This window comes from Mobula hypostoma, chromosome 24, assembly GCF_963921235.1.
Source record: "Mobula hypostoma chromosome 24, sMobHyp1.1, whole genome shotgun sequence".
NCBI lineage: Eukaryota > Metazoa > Chordata > Chondrichthyes > Myliobatiformes > Myliobatidae > Mobula > Mobula hypostoma.
Genome location: NC_086120.1, coordinates 25383687 through 25407003, shown reverse-complemented (window position 1 = coordinate 25407003; position 23317 = coordinate 25383687). Strand labels below are relative to the sequence as shown.

Here is a 23317-nt window from a genome sequence, read left to right as displayed (position 1 = left end):
CCGTGCTGTACTGTTCTATATCCTATGTATAGAACAGTTCATAATAAATCCAAAAGGGAACTAATGAGAATGATGATAATATGCGATTTGCTCAGGAAAGACTATTTTAAGCAGAAAGCAGTGGATCACAGTTAAATACATCAGGGAGGAAGGAGGAGAGTATATCAGTGAGATGAAATGAAGCAGGTTAGGAAGTAGAACATTAACACCAACATGGATCAGCTGGCCAGAATGCTCTAATCCAAAAATTCACATTTCACCTAAACAAATGCACATGAAAAATGGGGATATTTCAGATAATCCAAGCAAGGCATTCTCAGCATTTCACCTGCTAACAAATTTTGGTTATCTGCAGGTACATCTCTAGAAGCATTTGCTGCCGACCAGCTGTGACATACATACCTAGGACTTCGACAGCAGTTTGGTTCTGAACGCCATCATCATCCGTTTGCGAAAAGTTGCAAATTCGTTATCCCCATCATCTCCCTCTGCAGGCCCACCGACTCCCAGGCCAGACCTGTCTGATGATGTCACACCCCTGTGGAGAGAGGGCTATTTTGTAATGTTCCCAGTGGAAGGTACTGAGACATTGGAGTTAAAAGGGATTAAGCTTGTGAGAAACTGAATTTATTTCTCCAGATTACTTTTACCATAATGTCAGGCATGTACCCATCAGTGCTAAAGACAGGAAATTATAGGCCAGTTAGCCTGGCGTCAGCGGTTGAAAAAATTTTAGAGTCTATTATCAATGATAAGGTTTCAGGGTACTTAAAAGCATGATAAGATAGGCCCAAGTAAGTATGGTTTCCTTCAGGGCAGATCTTGCCTAACAAATATGTTGGAATTCTTTGAGGAAATAACAGGTGAGATAAAGGAGCATTAATGGATTTTGTTCACTTGGACTTTCAGAAAGACTTTGACAAGGTACTGCATGCGAGACTGCTAAACAAGACAGGAGCCCATGGTATTAAAGATAAAAGTACTAGCATCGATTGAAGATTGGCTGACTGGAGAAGGCAAAGATTAGGAATAAAGGGGACTTTTTTCTGGTTGGCTGCGAGTGACTTGTGTTCCACAGGGGTTAGTGCTGGGTCTGCTACTTTTTACGTCAATGATTTGGATGTTAGAATTGATAACTTTGTGGCCAGGTACTGTATGTGGATAATATGAAAATAGGTGGAGGGGAAGGTAGTGTTGAGGAAGCAGGAAGCCCACAGGTTGAAAGAAAGCACTTGGTATATAGAGTAGGGAAATGTATGGTCATGCACTTTGATAGAACGAATAAATATGGGGAGAGAATTTAGAAATCAGAGGTGCAAAGGGAGTCCTCGTGCAGGATTCCTAAAGGTTAACTTGCAGGTTGAGTCAGTAGTAAGAAAGACAAATGCAATGTTAGCATTCATTTCAAAAGGACTAAAAGCAAGGGTGCAATGCTAAGCTTTTAAGGCATAGATCAGATCATGTTTGAAGTATTGTGAGTTGTCCAGAGTTATGAGAATGTTCCCAGAGTAAAAGGGTTAATGCACAAGGAGCATTTGATGGATCTGGGTGCTGGAGTTTAGAAGAATGGGGGAGGGGAGTCCTCACTGAATTTTTAAAATCCGAGGTGGAGTGGATGTTTTCATTAGTGGGAGGGTGTAGAACTAGAAGGCACAGTCTCTGAATAAAACAAATACCATTTAGAAGTAAAGAGGGATTTAGCCCGAGGGTGATGAGTCTATGGAATGCATTGCCACAAATGGCTGTGGAGGCCAAGACATTGGTATATGTAAAGAAGAGATTGATAGGTTCTTGATTAGTAAGGGTGTCAAAGGTAATAGGGAGAAGCAGGGGAATGAGTTTGAATGGGAATATATCATCCATGATTAAATAGTGGCACAGCTCGATTGGCCTAATGGTCTAATCCTGCTCCCTATGTTATGGTCTAAAAGTTTCTCAGGATCCACCTTACTTAAGTCCTTCATACTGCTGTATATTTTTACCAGGTCCTCCCTTAGCCTTTTGCAAAGCAAACAAAACCAGTCTATCCAATCTCTTCTCACAGCTGAAATGGTCCATTCCAAGGGACACCCTGGTGAGTCGTAACAACCCCCTTGGCGCAATCACATTCTTCTTAAGTTGCCTAAAGCAGTGTTTTACATAGTTGTATCACAATGTCCTTACTTTTATGTTCTTTTGCCTTGAATGTATTCTCTACCACCTTGTCTATCAACGCTGCTGCTGTCAGGGATTCTTGGCAATGCACATCACGGTACTGTCTCCCTGTACTTGCCTCAATCCTGTCACGTATTATACGTTTCCTTGCTTTATTATTCCTCCTACTGGTTGTCTTCCAAAACTTCGATATTCTAGGATGGTTTCCATAGATTGGGAGACAGCTAATGGATAATAACTGTTTAAGAAATGAGGACAGAAAAAGAAGGGAACTACCGACTGGTTGGCTGGATCTTGATAAATGCTGGAGAGCATTATTAAGGAAGTGGTAACAGAGGAAATGAAAAATAGTACGATTAGGCAGTCGTAGATTGGGTTTTGAAAGGAAATCTTGTTTGACCAACCTATTAGAACTTTATGAAGTTGAAACTAGCAAAGTAGATAAAGGAGAATCAGTGGATGTTTTGCATTTGGACTCTCTGAAGGCCTTTAATAAGTCGCCATGCAAGAGATTATTAAACGAAATTAGCAATAAACATAGAACTGTGGGTAACATAGAGATGTGGATTGAGTACTGGTTAACAGATGGAAAATAAAAAGTAGAGATAAATAAGTTATTTTTCAACAAAGTTGGGTTGCTTAGCTAGCTGTTTGCAATCTACAGCAATGATTTAAATGGGGGGTATCAAAAGTAACGCATCCAAGTTTGCTAATGAAACAAAGTTAAGTGGCAGCATGAGCGGAAGGGCTTGAGATGACGGGCAGGCTATGTGAATGGGCAAGGACATGACAGTTGCATTTTTTTTTTAACATTATGGTAAGAAATTGGGAAGACTTGGTGTCAGGAGAACTTGGGCATCCTGTACTTGAATCACTGAACATTAACATAAAGGTTTAGCAAACAAATAGAGAGCTTAACAGTAGGTTGGTCCTTAATGCAGGACAATATATATTGTTTGAATTATACAGAGCTGTGGAGAGAGAGTATCTGAAATATTGTGTTCGGGTTTGGTCTCCACATCTAACGAAGGATGAATATAATTACATAAAAAGTAGTGTGGGTAAGATATACATATTGATTCCCGTGATGGCAGATTTGTCACACAAGGATAGATTAAGCAGATTAGGCCTATACTTTCTCGGCATTAGAACAATAAAAGTGATTTCATTTAAACATACAAAATTATTTAGGAAGTGCCATGGTACATGATGAGTCAACGTTTCCTTGCCTGTGTTGTCTAAAACCAGGGATCAGTGCCTTAAAATTAGGAGTGAGCCATTCAGGACAGAGATGAGGAAATATTTCTTCACCAGAAAGGTAATGAATCTTGGAAATCTCTACCCAGAGAGCAATGTAGCCCATTTGTTAGAGTATGTACACAAGACCATAAGATATAGAGACAGATTTTTCAGCTCCTTTCTTTTGTCTTCTTGTTGTACCCATTACCTCTGTGACACTACCCATTCCTCATCTACCTTGGTACAGTCTGCAAACTTGGCCATAATGCCAGTGATTCCTTAATCTAGATTATTGATTAAGTGAAAAACTGTCGTCTCCACACTGCAGAATTCCACAACACCAGTGGCTTTGCTGAAAAGAACAGCTTTATCCCTGTTCTCTGACTTCTGCCAGACAGCTAATCTTCTTTCCATGATAGTACCTTTGCTACTAACATCACGGGCTATTTTCTTGAACAGCAGCCTCATCTACAGCACTTTTGTCAAAACCTTCTGAAACACTAAGTGAATAAACATCCATGGACTTTCCATTGTCTAACCTACTTGTTACCCAAAGAATTCTAACAGGTAGGTTTGTCAGGCAAGATCTCTCAACGAAACCATGCTGAGTTTGCCCTACCTTATCATACACTTTCACGTACATGCAGAGATGGTTAGATTTTTCGATATTAAGGGACTCGGGGAATATTGTGTGGTGTAGGAAAGCGGCACTAAGTTTAAAGATCAATCATAATTTTATTGAATAGTAGACCAAGTGTGAGATGCTGAATAGTCTAATTCTGTTTCTGATTCTTAAGCACATTAGTGCTTTGGCCCCAGTGCAAGTGATAGGTCTGTACTCAATCAAAGATTATTAATCTGACATATTAAGTGTCATTACACAGACACCACCTGAGCTATTGAGTATGTCTGGCATTTTCTATTTTTATTCCATTAGCACTGTATCCCAGTGTTACTTGTTGACGTTCTGTACCCACCAGTAATGTAACCATGTCATACTGTGACAGGCTATCCCTACCAGTATTGCAGCCATTCAGTACTGTTCAAACTGATGGGTAATTTTGAAATTCCAATGGATGGAGTAAATAAGCATTCACACATTATCAAAATCCCACAGAGATATAAGGTGCAAGTTTCTAATGTAAAGTGAAGGAAATGAATGCATACAATAAATTGTCAACAAAACGTTACCCCATAGATAGGAATGAAGGTTGTGCTGAGGCCCTTAAGGCAACCTTTCACCTCAGGAGTTTTGTCTGAGTTTGAAACCAATATGCAAATAAGGAAATCCAATCTTGTCCTGTCTACCCTCACCCTCCATTATACCTGTTTACAGGATCTCTGATGCCCTGCTTATCTGAGCCCAGTCCCTCTCCATCCTTCCAGCCCATCTTCTGTAGCATCTGGTACCCAAGGTTGTCCGTTGCCAGTTTGTTTTTGGTGTAATTTATATCCTCTGTTTTCTGCAAGAAAAGTATAAATCTTTTACACAACCAAATTCAGACGAACTTACCCAACACCAGCTTTCCTCAATGGTTCAGAGGGTAAAGATAGCATCTAGTCTTAGTCTCTCCTACCAGAAAGTTATACGTTCAACCTGTGCTGACTTAGCTGAGCTCTGTCAGGTGACAGAGGGGATGGGGGTGAGCTTTATAAGCATCTTATTCTGTAGCAGGATCAAACCAGTCTTGGCTTTGCTGATCAATAGCCATTGACTTGAAATTTAATGTTCATGGGCAAGGGAAACTTGAATTGATTGTTGCTCCCATGAGAAATGGTCATACAGAAAGCTTTGAGGGGCACCAAATGCCCCAGGAAGTGCACATGCAAGGCCTAATACATTTGAAGGAAAAGACTGACTTGTTTTTCACTAATTTCGTATGTTTCAAAGTATTTTACATTCAATCAAATAATTTAGAGCGCTTGTGAAATTAAGAAAAAAACAGCTAGCAATTTGAATAGATAAATTGCCTGTTATTTGACACATTATCTAACACCATTTGGAGGCTCCAAATGCAAATGGTATACCACACAATTGCATTTCTCTCTGCCCCACTACCTCAGCAAAAAATTCTATCAAGACAGATACAATCTGCCTTTAACAAATTCCCATTGTCTTTCCCTATTCACTGCATGCTTCTCAAAGGGGCTGCCAATTCTGTCTGTGGTTATTAAATCCAGAACATGCCCTACAATCAATGTTAAGCTGATTGGACTGGATTTATTGCTGTACCCTTCCTTCAGAATCAGAATCAGGTTTATCATCACCAGCATGTGACATGAAATTTGTTAACTCAGCAGCAGCAGTTCAATGCAATACATAATCTAGCAGAGAGAAAAAAATAATAAAAACATAATAAATAAACAAGTAAATCAATTACAAATATTGAATAGATTTTTAAAAATGTGCAAAAACAGAAATACTGTATATTAAAAAAGTGAGGTATTGTCCAAAGCTTCAATGTCCATTTAGGTAAAGGATAGCAGAGGGGAAGAAGCTGTTCCTGAATCGCTGAGTGTGTGCTTTCAGGCTTCTGTACCTCCTACCTGATGGTAACAGTGAGAAAAGGGCATGCCCTGGGTACTGGAGGTCCTTAATAATGGATGCTGCCTTTATGAGACGCTGCTCCCTAAAGATGTCCTGTGTACTTTGTAGGCTAGTGCCCAAGATGGAGCTGACTAGATTTACAACCTTCTGCAGCTTCTTTTGGTCCTGTGCAGTTGCAGTAGTCCCACCCATACCAGACAGTGATGCAACCTGTCAGAATACTCTCCACGGCACAACTATAGAAGTTTTTGAGTGTATTGGTTGACATGCCAAATCTCTTCAAACTCCTAATAAAGTATAGCCGCTGTCTTGCCTTCTTTATAACTATGTTGATATGCTGGGACCAGGTCAGATCCCCAGAATTCTTGACACCGAGGAACTTGAAGCTGCTCACACTCTCCACTTCTGATTCCTCTGTGAGGATTGGTATGTGTTCCTTCGTCTTACACTTCCTGAAGCCCACAATCAGCTCTTTCATTTTACTGACTTTGAGTGCCAGGTTGTTACTGCGGCACCATTCTACAAGTTGGCATATCTCACTCCTGTACGCCCTCTAGTCACCACCTGAGATTCTACCAACAATGGTTGTATCGCCTGCAAATTTATAGCTTGTACTTGAGCTATGCCCAGCCACAGTCCTGTGTATACAGAGTAGAGCAGTGGGCTAAGCACACACCCCTGAGGTGCGCCAGTGTTGACCATCAGCAAGGAGGATATGTTATCACCAATCCACACAGACTAGTCTTCCGGTTAGGAAGTCAAAGATCCAATTGCAGAGGGAGGTACAGAGGCCCAGGTTCTGCAACTGCTCAATCAGGATTATGGGAATGATGGTATTAAATGCTGAGCTATAGCTGAAGAAACAGTATCCTGACGTAGGTGTTTGTGTTGTCTAGGTGGTCTAAAGCCATGTGCAGAGCCATTGAGATTGTGTCTGCAGTTGACCTATTGTGGCGACAGGCAAATTGCAATGGGTCCAGGTCCTTGCTGAGGCAGGAGTTCAGTCCAGTCATAACCAACCTGTCAAAGCATTTCATCATTGTCGATGTGAGTGCTACCGGGAGATAGTCATTAAGGCAGCCCACATTATTCTTCACAGGCACTGGTATGATTGTTGCCTTTTAGAAGCAAGTGGGAACTATGCCCGTAGCAGTGAGAGGTTGAAAATGCCCTTGAATACTCCCGCTAGTTGGTTGGCACAGGTTTTTAGAGCCTTTACAGGTACCCCATTGGGACCTTCTGCCTTGTGAGGGTTCACTCTCTTTAAAGACAGTCTAATATCGTCCTCTGAGACAGAGATCACAGGGTCCTCAGGTGCAGCAGGGATCTTCACGGCTGTAGTTGTGTTCTCCCTTCCAAAACGTGCATAGAAGGCGTTGAGTTCATCTGGTAGTGAAGCATCGCTGCCACTCATACTATTGGGTTTTGCTTTGAAGGAAGTAACGCCTTGCAGACCCTGCCAGAGTTGCCGTGCATCTGATATCGCCTCCAACCTCGTTCAAAATTGTCTCTTGCCCCTTGAAATAGCCCTCCGCAAATCATACCTATTTTTCTGGTACAGGCCTGGGTTGCCAGACTCAAATAAGAGTGTAACACTTTCTATTTTTAAAATCGCCTGTATGACTTTGCATTTTTGCTCTCTGAACTGAAGCCTCAAAGGTGCAGGATGGTTGCAGTGAAGCATGTACGGATCTAAGAGTGGGGAATGAGCCCATGTTTGACCATTGCTGGAGCAGAACCAAGGTGAGGTAAAGCAGAGTCAAGGCGGAGCCCAGGCCTGAGAGTAAGGTAGGACCCAAAGTTTGATCAAATTAAGCTCAAAGCCGAATTGGAAAAGTTGGCTACAGGCTGAATTGAGGCAGTGGCGCTCGGCCCCATAAAGTACCAATCTGGCAGGACCCAGGTCTGAAAACAAGAATGAGCCAAGGTTTTGACAATTTAAGCACCGGGCTGGATTGAAAAAGTTAAGGTGTCAGGGCTGGAGGTGAGGGACGGGCCGGTCCAGCTCGCTGCTCCAGAAGGTTTACTCGTTTCTACACTGAACTGAGGTTGTGGCCTGCAACTAACAGGCTATAGTCTCACTTTTGTGACCTTCAGCTTTGAATGCTATCTGCTTATGTTTATTGTTTGCATGATTTGTTGTTTTTTCCTCTGCACATTGGATGTTCGACAGTTTTATTTTGTTCTAATGGGTTCCATTGGGTTTCTTTGTTTAGTGGCTGCTCGTAAGGAGATGAATCAAGGTTGTATAAAGTATACATAATTTGATAATAAATGTACTATGAACTTTGAGCTTCAGATGCATTCCACCTGAACTAGGCAATTTATGCACTTTATGTGCAGCTACCCTTTCCAGTACTTTCCTGTCAATTTTTAGTCCCGACAGAATACCAACTACAGCTTCATTGGCTGAGACTCTGGAAATAGCTTCTTCTTGGCGAAGACCAATGTAAAATATTAATTTACTGCCATGAGTCATTTCCTTTTTGGTCTTTGATCAACCTCCAATCATTTTATGCTTATGTTTCTTTAGTGTTGATTTCTAATTTTTAACTGATTATTTCCTTGATTGCCTCAGGACATCCGACCTCTCACATTTCAAACAATACCTTTCCCCCTCCTTTCTTCACTCATTCAGTACTGCAGTGTAGTATCAGTTTGGGTGTATGGAGTGGTGATGCAACACTTCAGTCAATGGAAAGAGAGCTGTCCACAATTTATTATTAATAACTTTAGTTCTGAACAAGGACAGAATGGAAGAAAATGGAAAAATATTTTAAAGACTATTTGGCTGCACTTAACAAGCAAGCAATTAAATATTCACTGCAATGGAAGAGGTTTCCTTAAGCAATCATTACAATATCAATTCAGAACTTAGAAAAACTGTAGGATGAATGTCTCTTATTGGGAATTGTGCTAAAAAGTGAAAGGGTAGGTACTGGTATAGAAAGCCCACGTTTAGGATAGCACAGAATTGCAGCCTGTCACCTTACCGGCTTTTTCTTCGGTTTGTATGTTGGCTTGTCATAACCAATTCTCTTCAATTCTCGAACTGAAAAGATACCACAGAATTATCAATGACTTATACCTATTTTTTAGCACTAAATTATAATGCAGTCTGAATAATCCAGCTTCTGGATTATATTAAAAGATCTCCAGACAGTGTTTGAATTTTGGATAAACCTGAACATAGTAATGGTGCTTTTTGTGTCCACTGTAATTTATTTGTTGTATCATGTTTTAAAAGTAAATATTTTATAAGTTACTATAAAAATACAGAAAATATTTCAGGAAATCATTCATTTACCGTATTTAATTTATTTTGGGCCAAGATGGTGCCAAGCCGTAATGTCCTTTGAGGTCGTGGCTCTGACTTAGTTGTTTTTTTAAGTTTCATAGGGATGGTTTTGGGGGCAGAACAGGGAGATAGGGGTCAGGTTAGAGTTTAGGGATAGGGATGTGGGGAGTTAGAGGTAAGGGGCAATAAATAAAAAGTGAGGGCAGGAGCCAGAGCCAAACAAGGCCAGTGGACAGATGTCAGGTCAGTAGGTGCTGAGATGTAGACCAGCAATCCCCATTGTCAACGATCAACGCTGGCAACCCAGTGGATGAAGGTTGGGGACGTCCCAAGCTGGCGATTCCTGGGATTGGAGGTCCATGCAGGCAGGAGACACGAAGACTGGTGACTCTCCAAGACGGTGAGTCACAGGGTTGGAGGTTCATGCAAGTCTAGAGTTCAAAGCCAATTTATCAGCAAGTCCCGGGGTTGATACTGAAGATTAAAGCTTGTAGGTCAAAGACCAAAGTTGGCGAGTCCAGAGTCAAGGCCCAGTGGTTGAAACCTCTGGATCAGCATGTTCCGATGCCTGTAAGACTTACTCATGAACGGCCCTCGGACAAGTTGGTGAGACCCAGGGTCGGAGGCCTGTTTGAGCCTGGAGTTCGAGGTATGATTGGCAAATCCTGGGGTTGATACCAAAGGTCAAAGACTGAAGACGGCAAGTCTGGAAGTTGAGGCTCGATGGTCAAGGCCTCTGGATTGATGTGTCCAGAGTAAGAGGCCTGATGTCTGCAAATCCGATCCAGGGACTGGAAGTTGGAGGCCGGTCTGTGTGAGTGAGTGGGTGGAATGGAGAAAAGAGGCTTATTTTGCTGTTGTTTGTTTTGTTGCTGGTGTTTTTCTGCTGAACACTGTGGGCATGTCGTGTTGGAATGTATGGCGACACTTGCAGGCTGCCCTCAGCACATCTTTAGGTTGTGTTGGTTGTTAACGCTAATGATGCATTTTACTGCCCTTTTTGATGTACCCATGATAAATCTGAATCTGGCTTCCATGGTTATAAGTTATCTTAAAGCAAGCTTTTAGCCAACTTTGAAAGGGATTATATATTTTTAGAGTAACCTTCATGAATGGGATAGACAAAAGCAATTAATGTAATAATCAAAAGCCGCTTTTTTTCCCATCCCTACTTTAGTATTTATTAGGTAAATTGTCAGAAAACATAGCCACGTCGTAGAAACTCCACTTAACCTCTGTCAGTTAATGAAGGGGAGATGAGAAGAGACAGACAGATATCTTTAGGAACTGAGAAATATTTGAAACAGAGTTATACACTTAGTGTGAGACTGCAAAGTTCAGCAGACTAAAAAAGAATAGGTTCCACTCCTGGATGGGCCCTATGCATTTTCTCCTGTATTCATTTACACAAACAACCAACTAAAGTCAATTAACATCAAGCATTCTCTAATTTTGTACCATTTTGTAAAAATAAATTTTACTTACTGTGCAATAAAAGGGCTTCATAAAACAGGAGATCCACAAAAGCACTTAATCCAATTCTTATCTAATCACGATTTACATGTCACCAGAAACAGCCCAAAAAATCCGAACACCATGAAATATGGTGCAGGTTACAGAAGATTTATTGTTAACCTTCTATCATGCAAGCTAATGGAAACTTTCCCCAAGGTGTTTGAATCCAGTGACCACAATTGAGGGACCTACAAATAATGTCTGATTAACTTCAGGAACATCACTGATAGCCGAAAAATAAAGAGTTCAAACTTCATTCTAGAACTTGAGGGAAAATAAAATTGAGCCATGTAACTAACTACCAAGAGACTCGCGAATGTTTGTACAGAATATTACGTTCTTTAAAACACAAAAGCTGTAGTTCTTACCTGGGTGTTCGATTAAAATAATTATCAGATCAGACAGAAATTAAAAACGAAGTGTCACACAGTCTTACTATAATTTTCCACTATTTTTCTGTATGGATGTTCCTTGCCATCAGGGAATATAGTAAGGCAAGTGATGCAATCACCACATTAAACAGTCATTTTGATGCACATAAGTACAATGTTTCCCCACATATTTTTAATTGCTTACCTGGTGAAGGGGCAGCTCTCGGGCGCACTTTCTTAGGTGGTAGCATGCCCACTTTCAACGTTAGTCCTTTCCTCTTTTTGGTGCGCAGGGCAGAATGGCCAGAGGATCCCGCCTCTGTTGCAGGATCTGTGGAAGATTCTGATTTCTCTATCGCACTGTACTCCTTCACTTTCTCTTTATAATATTTGAAGTATGAACTGTTCTCATCATACAGAAACCTATACAGACAAAGAGAGCACACTGCAATCCCTCTCTTACAAAAAAATACATTTCCATTTCTGACAGTATGCAGAGAAGCCACAGCCTACATGTCCTTTAGAAGAGAGCAACAATATTGAAATAATTAATGAAGTGCCCATCACAAAGCCAGAATCTTCAGAGGACTTTACAGCCAATTAAGAACTGTTAAAACTATGTCATTGCTGTAACAAAGAAAATGCAGCTGCTATTTTTACACACAAACTGTCTCCAAAAACAGCAAAGTCGTAATGAGTAGATCTGTTTCAGTGATTCAGTACAAAGAAAACCAGAAGTCATAAGAAGGTCATTTAAGATCAAGAGGGTGAAATGTAGTTGATGTTTCATGGTGCATTAATCAGAACTGAAAAATGAGAAGACAAATATCTCTTAAATAGCAGAAAGTGAAGACAAAGAAAAGGGGGAATGCCTCCTGAAGCTCCTCTCCTGAGGGCAGAGAGGATTATTCCTGTGTAATTTCATTCCGTTCTGGCAGTTTCTTGGTCTCTATTTGATTTTATTTCGATAATAAGTCTTTCCACAACACTGCCTCTAATCTATCTTCCTTTCTTCTTTACGAAGTATTTCTCTTTACTATAGTTAAAGGTTTAACATTTTCCTTAATTCTCACACTTTTCCTTTTTTCACCCTGTCTCCTCAGGCAGAAAAGGGCCTGTGTTTCCTTTGTACTGACCTTCCACTCCAGAAACCTTCCAGATCACCCTTGTTAATTTCTGCTACCTCCAGTGGGATTCCACCACCAGGCACACCTTCCTTCCATTTTCCATTTAGCCCCTCAAACAGACCAATCTGGTACATCCTTCAGCCTCCACTTTAATGACACTCTTTTATTCAATTTCAGTAGAGACACTTGCCCTTTTACCTCTTCCCTTTGCACCATTTACGAACTCAGTCTTTACAGGCAAGGCAGCAATTCATTGTTCAGTATTTGGTGCTCACTGGAGAAACCATAGAAGCATGGCTGCTTTGTAGAGCATATCTGTTTAATTTGCAAAAGCAACTCTGACCCAAGTATGTACTCTATTTCCTGTACTCGTGCTCTCACTCCATATCCCACCCCCGCCAACCCCTCAACAGACCAGCGATAGTTCCTCAGGTCCTTACAAACCTAACCTATGCATCAGCACATCCCTTTCTGTAACTTCTGCCAGCTAATTTGTGATTTTGCCACCAGCCACATCTTCCTGTTCGAGTCCTTTCTGCTTTCTATGGGGATCACTATCTGTGACTTGCTATGCTGCTCAACTTTGCCACCCATCCCCCTCCCTTCTCAAGCATTTTCTTGTATCTGCAAGAGGTGTAACACCTGTCCCTACACCTTTTTCCTCACCACCGTCCAGGACACTAAACATCCCTTCAAGGTGAGGCAGCCTTATTTATTGCACCTGGTACTTCCAATGTGGCCTTGTCAACATAGGTGAGACAAGTAGAAAACTGGGTGACTGCTTTGCAAAGAACCTGCTCTCCTTCTGCCACGACTGTCTGGACCTTGAGGCTGCAAGCCATTTTAATTCTACTCCCATTCCCACACTGACATGTCTGTCTTTGGGTTCCTCCACTGCCAGGATGAGGCTAAATACAAAATAGAGGAACTGCAACTTATAATCTGCCTAGGTAGTCTACTGCTCACTTTTCTCTGTCTTCCAGATCTACTAAGTTCTTTCTACACTCACCTCAGACCACATCATCCTGTTTCTTTCCCCTCCTCCATCCTTTCCATCTGACATTCACCACAAACTCCTCCTAGTGGTTCCTTTCCCCTTATTCCCAAAGCCACCTCCACATACTCTCTCTTTCACGTTCCATCATCTTCAGCCATCACTTCCTAGTTTCTGGTGCTATTTCCACTCTCCCCTACCCCACCTGCCTATCAATCCTCCTCACCTGAATTCAGCTATCACTTGATAGTTCAGTTTCACCTCTTCTGTCCAATTTTTTATGTTGTCTCTCTATCTTTTAGTCCAGATGAAAGATTTCAATCCAAAATGTCAACTGCCCATTTCACTCCATAGATGTTGCCTGAGCCATTGATTTTCTTCAGATTTTTGTGTGTAACATCTTAAAAACATCTAATACTTAGCTATTAATCACATTTATGTCTTCAGGCATTGCTGTGTCAGCATTGGCTCTCACAGATTTCACATTGCAATAGTTCCCTGGTTATATTCACAATGATGTTATTGGCCTGTGGCTATGAAAGACTCTACAGAAATTTTATCTTTTTATAGAGGAATAGACAGATCTAAGGCCAACTATAATACGATTGCTCTCTGACCATATAAAGGGTCTGGATGAAGGGTCTCAACCCAAATGTTGACTGTCCATTTCTTTCCCTAGATACTATCTGATCCATTAAGTTCTTCCAGTACCCTTTCATGTTCCAACCAAATATTTTTTATGGCTTAACCTGCCTGTTAATTAAACATTAGTCCAGTAGCATATCCATTCGACTACTCCTCCAGCTCCTATGCAAATAATGGAAATATCAAGTAGATGATTGTAAATAGACTTTTTCTACTAGCTGGACAGACAAGGGCAACAAAAGTATAGAATCACCACCACCTGAAAGTTGTCCTCCAAGCTACACACCATCTTGACTTGGAAATAAATCACCATTCCTTCATTGATGCTGAGTCAACACCCAGAAACTCTCCCCTAACAGTATTGTGGGTATAACCATACCTCAAGGACTGCAGCAGTTCCAGAAAGCAGTTCACTTTCTCAAGGGCAATAAGGAATGGGCAATTAACTACTTGCAAAACCCACATCCCTTGAATGAATAATGTTTAATACTGGCCTTCTTTAAGATCCCAGCCTTCACAGAGGCTTGTCTTTAGTCATTCCTTCATTCATAACATTATGAAATGCCAAGGAGACTACATACAATTAAGGATATATGATCACAACATCCCATTTGCAGAGCTGTTAACACATTCACCAGACTTAGCCATATTGCAATAATAGTATCCACCCAATAATATGGAAGTTGGGTAGTGGGATAGAGATATATCTCTACCAAAGGAGGTCTAAGGCGCCCCTTCCCTCTGCTAGCCTGCAGGTCATACTTGGTCAAGGTGTTAAACCTGTGTCACCCCCCTCTCCCCCCCCCCAATCAGGGTCACGTGAAGCCATGGGTGCAGGTGGTGGATGGTCATATGAACAGCTGGTGCATATTACAAGACCTGGTTATACAACCACTGACACCAGGTAGACAATCTCTAAAGAATATTGATATTAGCTGGATCATCTGTCTTGTAAAGACACTGCCAGAAGAAGGCAATGGCAAACCACTCCTGAAGACAAGACTATGAAAGACCATGATCGCCCATGTCATACGATATGCACATAACTAATGATCTAATGTGGAAGATTCCTGAAGGAGTCCTATTTATAATAAAGACGACCAATCCAATATCCTTTACTACTGCCCAACAGTCCAATTTCAATCACACATGTAGTGCATACCTAATGACTTGGGGTTTTCCCAAATGGTATTCAAGGAATATGAGGTTAAGAGAACAAATTAGTGCCAAAAAGTTTGAAAACACTTAGCCCCAACTGGATAGCACCCCCATTCCCCTTTTCTCGTCCAACTCAGTTCTCTACACTGCCAATGGATAAACATACATTTTGGAAAAATCTGAGACAACAAGTGAAAGTCACATGCTCTATCCACAACATTATGGATAAGAAATTAATGCCACATGACAGCCTCAAAACTACAACTTGGTGAAGAGGTTTGGCCGATCAGATACCACCCCTTATGGATTGGAAATCAGGAGAGCCATATTTTCCTCAAGACATCAACGTATGGACATAAAAACCTATTGATTTATGATAACAGGTCTTTTATACCCAACTCTGCAAAAAAAAAACACAAGATCATGGTAATAAGTAATAACATGGTACATGAAAAGGAACAATGAAATGGTTACTGTCATGGTCCGGTCCATAAAGTCCGTGTTCCGGTTCACGGTCCAGTCCATGGTTCCTTGTTCCGGGGTTTCTGGTTTTCCCCAGTTTCTGTTGTGAGCACGTGATTCTCGTTTTGGGGCTGAGACATAAATACCTCTGCAAACCAGGGGTTCCCGGCTGGACTGTTCTGTTCCCCTCCTTGTCTCCTCTCCCCCACCCTTGCCTGACCCACTGCTTGGATTCCTCGCCTGACTCTCTGCCTGCTCACCTAGCCTGGATACCCGCCTGTATTGCTAAAGTTTTACCGCTGGAGCAATACCAGAGCCTTGTTAGGCCAAGATAAGGAACTGTCTTTCATTGTGTGGAATTGTCTCTCTGTGTCCTTGCCTTCGCTAGATGGGTCCGGCCGTTTGCCGCCACCTTGTGTTGGGATCCGTCTCTTCATGTTCAGCGTTCTGTGTATGAGTCCTGGCCCTACGTCCTGTTCCCAAGGAGGGGTCCCGGCTCTGTGTTCCGTGCTCCCATCTCTTCTAGTCCAAGGCTCCGTGCTCCTGAAGGCCCTCCTCCAGTCCGTGCCTAGTCCAGTCCTATCCGAGTCCTGTCCATGTGCCTTTACCTGTCCTTGTGTCTCGCCCTACCCAAGAGTTCCTCACCCAAGCCATGTCCAGTCCTGTAGCCTCGTCTTGTCCTCGCCTAGTTTTGGAGTCCGAGCCCAAGTCAAGTTCCAGGTTCTGGGTCCTTGCCCAGTCTCTGGCCCGGAGTCCATCCCCAAGCCTCGAAGTACCCTAGACCCCAAGCCTGTCTCCAAGCCTCAAGACGCCAACCCTGTCTCCAAGCCTCAAGACCCCCAAGCCTGTCTCCAAGCCTCAAGACCCCAAGCCTGTCTCCAAGCCTCAAGACCCCAAGCCTGTTTCCAAGCCTCAAGACCCCAAGCCTGTCCAAGCCTCAAGCCTCGACCCCCAAGCCTGTCTCCAAGCCTCAAGCCTCAAGACCCCCAAGCCTGTCTCCAAGCCTCAAGCCTCAAGACCCCAAGCCTGTCTCCAAGCCTCAAGCCTCAAGCCCGCAGACTCCAGTCCTGCAGTCATGTCATGTCATGTCCTTGCCTGGTTCTGGGGCCCGAGGCAAGACCCAGGTTCTGGGTCCTTGTCCAGTCTCGGGCTCGGGGTCCAAGCCCAAGTCTGCATTCTTATCCCTGCTCCTTATCTGTATCCTGTCACATCCCTACTCAAGTCAAGTCCTGTTCCTAGTACTTCAGTGTCTGTGTCTTGCACTTGGGTCCGTTCCCAACGCCCCCATTGTGACAGTTACCAGAAGTCTACAAGCATTTTCTACTCAACCAAACATTTCCTTTTGCAATCTTTGTTTTAAAATTCTCTTGCAGATTTGATTGTGCTTGGCTATGCAAATATTTAATGCTTTTTACCAGTTGCCCTGTAGAAGGTAGAAGTGAGCCATTGTTTTGAACTATTGCACTCCCTGCAGTAAGGATACTTAAATAGCGACATTAGGCAGAGAGCAACAGTTTTTAAATCCAGTGACAAGGAAGGAACAGCAATCTACTTTAAAGTCTCAGTGGTGTTATTTGAAGTGGAATCTGCAGCTGGCAGTGTTCTCATTGCTTATTGCCCTGGTCATTTGAAACTAAAGTCAGGAGCTTGCAAAGCAGCACGAACGGCTGTTGCTGCAGTGTTAAGTTTTTTTACAACCAACTACCCTATCTGTGACAGTGAAATTAGCATGCATGAACTCTGACCATGAAAAGTGGTAGTCACCTTAACCCCAAGCAACATCATAGTTGTCATCTGATTTATGTACATAGAAGCGCACAGAACTCTTACCAGAACATTGGATTATCCCGGTTATTTTCAATAGCAATCTCTTCCAGCTCTGGACCACATTCAGCAACAAACTTGGCTAGTTTTTCTGCAGTGCTTTTTGTCTTTGTGTCGCTGAGAGAGTCATCTGTAAACAAGATTAATACTTCCCAGAAATCACAAATTACGCAGGGTCAGGTCACAATACATCCTTCGCCAAATTGGCACAGTACTCTCATACTACATGCAAGGGAGGGATAACCAGGTCTCAGAATGTAAATGATTCAAATGTAATCAGGAAACTGGCAGAACATAAAAAATAGCTTCAAGGACGTTCATACAGTTTCTTGAGTCTACCCTATTATTTTACAAAATTATGGTGAATTCTAAAAATGCAAACAACAGGAATTCTGCAGATGCTGGAAATTCAAGCAACACACATCAAAGTTGCTGGTGAACGCAGCAGGCCAGGCAGCATCTCTAGGAAGAGGTACAGTTGACGTTTCGGGCCAAGACCCTTCGTCAGGACTAACTGAAGGAAGAGTTAGTAAGAGATTTGAAAGTGGGAGGGGGAGGGGGAGATCCAAAATGATAGGAGAAGACAGGAGGGGGAGGGATGGAGCCAAGAGCTGGACAGGTGATTGGCAAAGGGGATATGAGAGGATCATGAGACAGGAGGCCCAGGGAGAAAGAAAAGGGGGAGGTGGAACCCACAGGATGGGCAAGAGGTATAGTCAGAGGGAAAGAGAGAAAAAGGAGAGTGAGAGAAAGAATGTGTGTATAAAAATAAATAACGGATAGGGTACGAGGGGGAGGTGGGGCATTAGCAGAAGTTAGAGAAGTCGATGTTCATGCCATCAGGTTGGAGGCTACCCAGACGGAATATAAGGTGTTGTTCCTCCAACCTGATTGTGGCTTCATCTTTACAGTAGAGGAGGCCGTGGACAGACATGTCAGAATGGGAATGGGATGTGGAATTAAAATGTATGGCCACTGGGAGATCCTGCTTTCTCTGGCGGACAGAGTGTAGGTGTTCAGCAAAGCAGTCTCCCAGTCTGCGTCGGATCTCGCCAATATATAGAAGGCCACATCGAGAGCACCGGACGCAGTATATTACCCCAGCCAACTCACAGGTGAAGTGTCGCCTCACCTGGAAGGACTGTCTGGGGCCCTGAATGGTGGTAAGGGAGAAAGTGTACGGGCATGTGTAGCACTTGTTCCGCTTACAAGGATAAGTGCCAGGAGGGAGATTAGTGGGGAGGGATGGGGGGGACGATATAGCCTCCAACCTGATGGCATGAACATCGACTTCTCTAACTTCCGCTAATGCCCCACCTCCCCCTCGTACCCCATCTGTTATTTATTTTTATACACACATTCTTTCTCTCACTCTCCTTTTTCTCCCTCTGTCCCTCTGACTATACCCCTTGCCCATCCTCTGGGTTTCCCCCCGCCTTGTCTTTCTCCCCGGACCGCCTGTCCCATGATCCTCTCATATCCCCTTTGTCAATCACCTGTCCAGCTCTTGGCTCCATCCCTCCCTCTCCTGTCTTCTCCTATCATTTTGGATCTCCCCCTCCCCCTCACACTTTCAAATCTCTTACTAACTCTTCCTTCAGTTAGTCCTGACGAAGGGTCTCAGCCTGAAACGTTGACTGTACCTCTTCCTAGAGATGCTGCCTGGCCTGCTGCGTTGACCAGCAACTTTGATGTGTGTTGCTTATGGTGAATTCTGTGGTTTCCATTTTTCTGCCCAATTCCTTAATGTGCTTAGTCTCCAAGATAAATGCATCTACCCTACCGCAAAAAGGCCTGTCCTCACAGTACTTCAGGTGTAATGTCAGTAAAGCTCCTCCGTACAATCACATCAGGACATCATGTTTATACACCAAATTCCTTGTAATAAAGCAAATGCCTATAAAATTACTACTTGTTCCTACATGTTAACTTTCATATGCCAGCACAATGAACATGCCACTGTACAGCAAAGACAGGCACACAAGAGCAGTTTGGGAATGACCTCTCTTGGCCTAGGCGGAAACACTGTAAGCACATTCCAGATTGCTAGGTCACACAGATGGGAGTAAGACTGAACGTTCCTCCATCAGTGCTAGGCATTCACCTTTCAACACTCGTAAAATTATGTGGCATCGCAGAAAGAGAACGTGGGAGGTTTTCAGGCAGTGTTATCACCAGTGTTCAGTTCAGCATATGGTATTGACAACCTGTTGGATTGAATTCCCTTGTACCACGGATTCAAAGATTCCCTCTGGAAGCACTGGCTTTCAGTGATAATTATTCAATGGCCAATCAGTATGCGAACTATATATGTAAGCTGTAAGGCTGACATCTATTTTTATTTTCTTTTTAATTTAGAGATACAGCATGGAACAGGCCCTTCTGGCCCAATGAGCCACACCACACAGCAAACCATCTATTTAACCCTAGCCTAATCATGAGATAATTTATAATGACCAATTAACCTACCAACTGATATGTCTTTGGATTGTGGGAGGAAACTGGAGCACCTGAAGGAAACTCACTGTCATGGGAAGGACATACAAACTTCACATAGACAGCATCTGCACTGAACTCTGAACTATAATAGCACTGTGCTAACGTGCTAATTTTATATATTTGTCTTTACTTCTTTAATGTGACAATTTATTTTTAGTTTTTCCAAAACAAACAAGCCTGTTTTTTAAAAAAGTAACTGGTAAAATTTGATGGCCTTGGTATTAATGCTTTCACTCACATTACATATAATTATTAACCCATCATGAAACTCAATCTCCTGTTTCCACTGAATTCTTAATTAGAAATGATATATACCCAGATGTTCTTCCTTGCAGAGATAACTGCACGTATTATCAAATAACTAATATACAACACAGTATGCAATTGGCTCAGCAGTTCTTTAAACTTCACAACAACTTAAGCATCCTACCTACAGGCAAAGGTAAAAATCACTGATACATAACACCTTTAATGTCTCAAAACATTCCGAAGTATGGTGAAAATTATTAAAAACTCTACAATATAAACCAATCAAAATAAGTATAATTTTAAGATTTCAAGATAGTCAATTAATCTTTTGCTTACAGCAGCAGTTATCCCTACCTTTTTCTTCAGATGGACAAGATGTTGCAGTCTCAGCTTGCATGAGGACCTTTGGCTGCAAATCCTCTGGATTTGTTTCCAATTCATTCATTCCTTCCAATGATGTTTTACACTCTGATTCACCTTGGTTTGACTCAGACACTTTTTCAGTAGAAAACTGTGCCAATTTTTGCTTGTAATATTTGAACCCATTGCTTTCTGTATCATGAAGAAACCTATAAAGTAAATATACATTTTCAATATTTGGGTCTATCTTTTCTATGTTCTTCACCATTTCCTGGGTCAGAGGTAAGATAGCCAATAGCTATTAGCCCATGCTGTGCAACTTAGCTGTCATTCTGGAATGGTTGCTGTTTGATGGGTTGCAGCTCCTGCTGGTTGTTTTAAAATGGGAAGATGCTGTGGACAAATTATCCACACAGCCCCTAAAATTAGTTTTTCAGTTATAACTGTCATGATTTTAACATGGTTAGAGGATTATGAAGCTATATTCCATATTCAGGATTGAAATCAATAGATTTTTAGGCATAATAAAAATCAAAAGATGGAGGAAAATAAGAATGAAAAAGTTGGATGAAAATAACATGATTCCCAGAGCCTGACATGCTTTCCTCCTTGGACTTAGTGGGAAGCTAATGCAGAAGTTGTACGGGCCCAGGCAGTGACATTTAAAACATCCTTAGGCACAGGAAAGATGCTGGAGAACTGGAGGATAGTTACTGTTGTTCAATAAAGGGTCTAAGGATATTTCAGGAAATTATAGGTCAGTGTGGATAAATTTTTGGAAGATATTATAAGGGACACACTATATAAGTATTTGGATAGACAGAGCCCAATTAGGGACAGTCAACATGGCTTTGTGCATAGCAGATCATGTCTAGCTAAGCATACAGCGTTTTTTTTTCTAGGAGGTTACTAAGGTTCATGAAGAACAGGCAGTTGTTTACATGGACTTTAGCAAGTCATTTGACAAAATCCCACATGGAAAGCTGGTCCAGATGGTTATGTTGCTTAGTATTTAGGATGAAGTAGCCATTTGGATATTTTAGTGGGAGAAGCCTGCGGCTGGGTGAAGATGATTGATTCTCTGACTGGATTCTATGACTAGTGGCGTACTGCAGGGATCGTTGTTGTTTTCCATCTACATTAACTATTTGCATGATAACATGGATCAGCAAATTTGAGGATGACACCAAAATTGAGGGCATAGTGGACAGCAAGGAAGGCTATCAAAGCCTGCAGCATGATTTCGACCAGATGGTAAATGGGATGAAAAATAACAGATGAAATTTAATGTAGTCAAGTGTGAAGTATTGTACTTCTGTGGGACAAACCAAGGCAACACTTAACAATGAACGGTAGGGCATTGAGGTGTGTTGTAGAACAAAGTTCCTGGGAATACAAATCTATAATCCATTGAAAGTGGCATCACAGATAGTAGATAAGAATCTTAAAGCTAGCTTTTGATACATTGGCCTTTATAAATAAGGACAGGGAGTACTGGAGTTTAGATGTTATGTTGAAGTTGTAAAAGATGTTGGTGAGGCCAAATTTAAAAGCAGTTCTGGTCATCACCGACAGGAAAGATATCAATAAGCTTGAAAGAGTGCGGAGAAAATTTACAAGGAGGTTGCTGGGAAAGGTTCAACAGGTTAAGACTTTATTTCCTGGAGCACAGGGGAACAAAGGAAGATTTTATAGAGGGTTACAAGATTATGAGAGGTAGAGATAGGGTGAATGCTTGTATCCTTTTTCTCCTCGGGTGGGTGAGACTAGAACTAGAAGTCACAAGTTTAGGATGAAAGGTGAAATATTAAGAGGTGTCTGAGGGGAAACTTCTTAACTCAAAGGGTGTTGCTAGTGTGCCAGCAGTAGATGTAGTAGATGCTGGTTCAATTTAACATACAAGGGAAGTCTGGTACATGGATGTGAACGTTTGAAGAGATATGGTCCAAGAGCAAGTAGATATGACCAAGGAGATCATGTCAGCATAGACTAGATGAGCCGAAGTGTCTGTTTGAGTTCTATGATTCTATGATCTTCCCAAACGTTATAGCAGGCTAAATGGCCAACAGCAGCTCCTATTCCTTAATGCAGATAATTGTGCTTACCTATAATTGGGGTCCTCTTTCTTGTACTGCATGACTGCTTTCTCTGCTGCCTCACCCTTGTTAGCTACGAACATTGCCAGCTTGTCAATAATATTCTTGACTTGTGGGTCGTCTGGAGGACAGATGCCTTCCTCGTCAGCTACTGCCGCATCCTCTGCCGCACTCTTGCCATTGCCATCAGTGGACGCTGAATCTTTATCTGTCTTGCATCTACTGTTGTCATCTGGTGCCAAAGAACCTACATCTGTCTGTGTGCCAGATTTGGCATCTGACAAATGGGAAACTTGAGAAAACACAACATTTCAAGCCAGGTGTGTGTGCAACAATGAGCCAAACAGAAGGGCTAACAGAGTCACAAAAGAGCAAAATCAACAAAACAGAATTTGGATGAGAAATATCTCAGCCTTATTTTTTAAAAAATTGGATCTAAACTGATACAGCAATCTCTCTCGTCGGGCATTCAGCCTTCTACCACCAAAACAGCGGGGGCAAAGACCACTTCCAGACTGCTGAAAATGCATCCATGTCACCAACTGCTGGATGTACTAGTGAGGCCAAGAACTTGACAGATAAGGGATTGACATTGACATCTCATTCATTGACATCTGTAGATTTGTTGAATTGTGTGATTAATGATTTCACCAAAAGTCAATGCCATCTTCCTCAAGATGTTATGTGATATCAAATTTTAAAAAACTCATTAATAGCAATTGTATTTGGGATGCATAACTTACATTTAAACTTTTGTGAAGATAAATTATTTAGGTTA

The 23317-nt window shown here is 42.0% G+C and overlaps 1 protein-coding gene across 2 annotated transcripts in view; it reads right to left on the bottom strand.

The window, feature by feature from the left end:
• The window catches only part of LOC134337485 (SURP and G-patch domain-containing protein 2-like), a 37711-nt gene that overhangs the window by 4665 nt on the left and 9729 nt on the right, over positions 1-23317 (bottom strand). The window contains exons 3-9 of one of the 2 annotated variants that reach the window (XM_063032543.1): positions 22549-22816; positions 20438-20652; positions 17342-17465; positions 11331-11548; positions 8935-8993; positions 4720-4856; positions 403-538 (exon numbers count right to left, since the gene is read on the bottom strand). In XM_063032543.1, coding sequence (XP_062888613.1) covers positions 403-538; positions 4720-4856; positions 8935-8993; positions 11331-11548; positions 17342-17465; positions 20438-20652; positions 22549-22816 — 1157 coding nt within the window. Of the gene's footprint in view, positions 1-402; positions 539-4719; positions 4857-8934; positions 8994-11330; positions 11549-17341; positions 17466-20437; positions 20653-22548; positions 22832-23317 lie in introns of both variants that reach the window. The other variant, XM_063032542.1, reaches the window with a different exon arrangement.